This window comes from Limulus polyphemus, unplaced genomic scaffold (assembly GCF_000517525.1).
Source record: "Limulus polyphemus unplaced genomic scaffold, Limulus_polyphemus-2.1.2 Scaffold5934, whole genome shotgun sequence".
NCBI classification, from domain to species: Eukaryota; Metazoa; Arthropoda; class Merostomata; order Xiphosura; family Limulidae; genus Limulus; species Limulus polyphemus.
Window position 1 is genome coordinate 1 of NW_013671544.1, and position 3,732 is coordinate 3,732.

Consider the following 3,732-nt stretch of genomic DNA (forward strand, 5'->3'; position numbering starts at 1 on the left):
GAAGGGGCAGTGTTACGACAGCGGAAGTCACGTAACGCTGGTAAACACGTGATGAGATTCTTGAAGGATCGGGAACCTCACGAACGTCCCAGCATTTGCTAGACGCCCTCTATTTTAGTATATAAGACGGTAGATAAATTGATAACGGATATAATCGAGTCAAGCCGTAAGTAAAGTGTGTAAATCATTGTGAATTATAGCGTGTGTTTAAGTTAAAATGACTGTGGAAATTCTGTATATTTCAAAGTTGTATTGAGGAAGAATAAACTAGTTTTATCTAAGAAAGGACTTGTATCGCTGAAGTTTCTCAGGAATAATTTTTTTTATGGTAAATTAACAAGCGACCAGTGACGTAACAGTAGTAAGACAAGTTGAGACGTACATAACAAAATTCTGAAATATGCTTAACGTAATAAGATAATCTGAGACGTAGTTCACAAGAGAAGATCTGAAATATGACTAACGTTGTAAGACAAGTTGGGACGTCTTCAACAAGAAGAACTCTGAAATAAGCTTTTGTAGTATGGACGAGTTGGGGGCGTGCGTCACAAGAAGCAGCACAGCAAGCTGACGTCGTCTTAAAAGCGCACATAAATTTTTCAAGACGTACCCACTTAATTATTGAACATATATAAAGTTCTTGAAACTGTTCGATGCAAGAAAAATTGTGATAATAAAAACATGAAACTCTCACTGAATACTCTACTTCCGTTTCTCAAGCAACATGTAAATATATTTTTACTTTGAATGTTGTGCGTGAGGGTTAGAGACAAAATGGTTTATCCATATAAATATAATATCACCACTAGAAGCTGTTTCAAAAACTTTTCAGCTATATATCTTTCATCAGATATTTCCAATCACAGTGACAGTAAAGTATTGGATATTATATTAACCATCACTGATTATCTCTGTAAGTACAACAATTCCCCTCTCACATACTTGTATTTATTACTCTTCACATAGTTATTTATCCGCTAACATTTTTCCGTTAAAGTGTTCTTGAAGACCCGTTGTGTGTAACAGCGGGAAGTAGAGTATTCAAGGACAGCGGTCTTTTTTTTTTTTAATTCTAATAATTTTCCTTTCATCGAACTGCTCAGGGTAAATCCTATGTACTTTGTTGATTATAGTGTAAGTAAAAAAGTGGGGTGGGTACGAAAAAAGGGACGATACGTAATTGTTGTTTGCCAAAAGAGGCGTTATGGAAGTTAGGCCTGCTATCAATATTGTACATGTATAAAAATGCTTTGGGTATGTATGTACTTATTGCTTTGGGGTGTTTGAAAAACTCTATAAAACTACAGCTCTTAGACAAGTGAATGAGTCATCACCATGACGTTGGCCTAATCAAGACAAAATTTTGGAAGATTTACGAGAGTGACGTCATATATATTTATCACATCCTTAAAACAACCGGACTTGTACATTGTTCCATTTTTTAGTATAGAGACAATTTATAAATGCATATAGGACATTTGTACAAGTGACGGCGACGTTTCTTTTTTAAAAAAAAATCGGTGCTCGCATGGCTATTCTGCTTAAAAATCCATTAATATAATTTATTAAAAGCACTGCACTTCTTCGATGGATCTCAGCCAGGATATGAACAACGAGAAAGGTTAGATTTGAGTTTCCTCTGATTTCATTTGTTAATGTTTTCGTGATATAAAACATATTAAATAAACAACTAAACTTATCTTATACTTTAACTTTGACTACCATTTACTCGCAGTTAAGAGAACGTAGGTTATTTTCTAGGTCTTTACCAATAACCATGTTTATGATCAAGTTTTTCTTCGTTGTACATTAAATTATTACTAGTGTTGCATAATCTGTTGAAATATTTACGATGGTGCTTAAACAACAGGGTAGCATAATACACAGTCCACGTGATAATTCATGGAGCAACAGGATAATCGTAAAACACAGTTCACGTGGTAAGAAGTAGAGCAACAGGATAATTGTAACACACAATCTACGTGGTAAGACATAGAATAACACGGTAATCGTAACATACAGTTCATGTGGTAAGACGTAGAGCAACGGGATAATCATAACACACAATCTACGTGGTAAGACATAGAATAACAGGATAATCGTAAAACACAGTTCACGTGGTAAGAAGTAGAGCAACGGGATAATCATAACACACAATCTACGTGGTAAGCCATAGAATAACACGGTAATCGTAACATACAGTTCACGTGGTAAGAAGTAGAGCAACAGGATAATCATAACACACAATCTACGTGGTAAGACATAGAATAACACGGTAATCGTAACATACAGTTCACGTGGTAAGAAGTAGAGCAACAGGATAATCATAACACACAATCTACGTGGTAAGACATAGAATAACACGGTAATCGTAACATACAGTTCACGTGGTAAGAAGTAGAGCAACAGGATAATCATAACACACAATCTACGTGGTAAGACATAGAATAACAGGATAATCGTAAAACACAGTTCACGTGGTAAGAAGTAGAGCAACAGGATAATCATAACACACAATCTACGTGGTAAGACATAGAATGACACGGTAATCGTAACATACAGTTCACGTGGTAAGATATGGAACGACATGGTAATCGTAACACACAGTCCACCTGGTAAAACATTCAACAACAAATTAATTAAAGCAATCAAAATATCCTGAAAGTATTTCATCAAGTAACATCATAGTCAGGATGGCATTAGATACAGTATAACTATCCCATGAAACAGCAAATAACAGCCTTGACCGGTTTATACTATAGAAGGTCTCGCATGGACTTTAAAAAAGTCACATAGTCTATAGTTTACATCGCCTTATTGGACGTAAAGTGCTTACATTAGGCTTAGGTAAAAAAATGACAAAGTTCCCTCCAAAATCTTGTTATCTGATAATGTAAGTTATCTCAGCGATGCGCTGTTGACAACTTGAAAATCTTTACCGATTCTTTTATTGATGTAGATTGCTAGAAACGGAATTTTGACGTCCAACATGGCGGCGTTGATTGAACAAGAAGTTCTATTTCGTTATATAAGGTAACAGTTAGGGCTAAATTATGATAAGACCGGATTTATTGGGTTCTGAGCCAAAACTATAAGTCTAGGAAACATTAAATGTTGGTCAGCTCAAAAAAGTATATATATATATATATCCATTTGCCACCGGTGTTTCAGTGATAAGTCTGAAAGCTTATAATGCTAAAAATTGGGGTTTGATACCAGTGACAGTCCATTGTGTTGCATAGTGCTTAATTAGTAGTACTTAGTATAATAAGTTAAGCATGCCATATCTGTATACTACACTGCACATGTCCCCCAGTGGGACAGCAGTAAGTTTAGGGACTTAGAACGCTAAAATCCGAGGTTCGATTTTCTTTTGTGGACACAGTAGATAGCTGAATGTGGCTTTGCTCTGAAAGAACCAAACCAAACTACAGGACACTGGTAGTACCGTTAAGACATGTTGCCCGTACTCGTAGAGTCCCTGTATGTTTAAATGTAAAATATAGTTACAATAAAAACATCAAATAGGGCACAGTTGAACTTTTTTATGGAGCTTACTAAAATTGACGTATAATCACGTTCGTTTGATGAGTATTTTCTTCTCTTATTGTTCATCTGCACTAGCCGTCCCTAATTTAGCAATGTAAGACTAGAGGGAAGGCAGCTAGTCATCACCACCCACCGCCAACTCTTGGGCTACTCTTTTACCAACGAATAGTGGGATTGACCGTC

The 3,732-nt window shown here is 36.0% G+C and overlaps 1 protein-coding gene across 1 annotated transcript in view; it reads left to right on the forward strand.

Annotated features, from left to right (window-relative positions):
- Positions 1-1,137: 1,137 nt before the first annotated feature.
- The window catches only part of LOC106473154 (activated CDC42 kinase 1-like), a gene marked incomplete at its 3' end in the record, with an annotated part of 49,691 nt that continues 47,096 nt past the window's right edge, over positions 1,138-3,732 (forward strand). The window contains exon 1 of the mRNA XM_013933833.1: positions 1,138-1,621. Within this exon, the coding sequence (XP_013789287.1) occupies positions 1,588-1,621 (34 nt within the window). The remainder of the gene's footprint in view (positions 1,622-3,732) is intronic.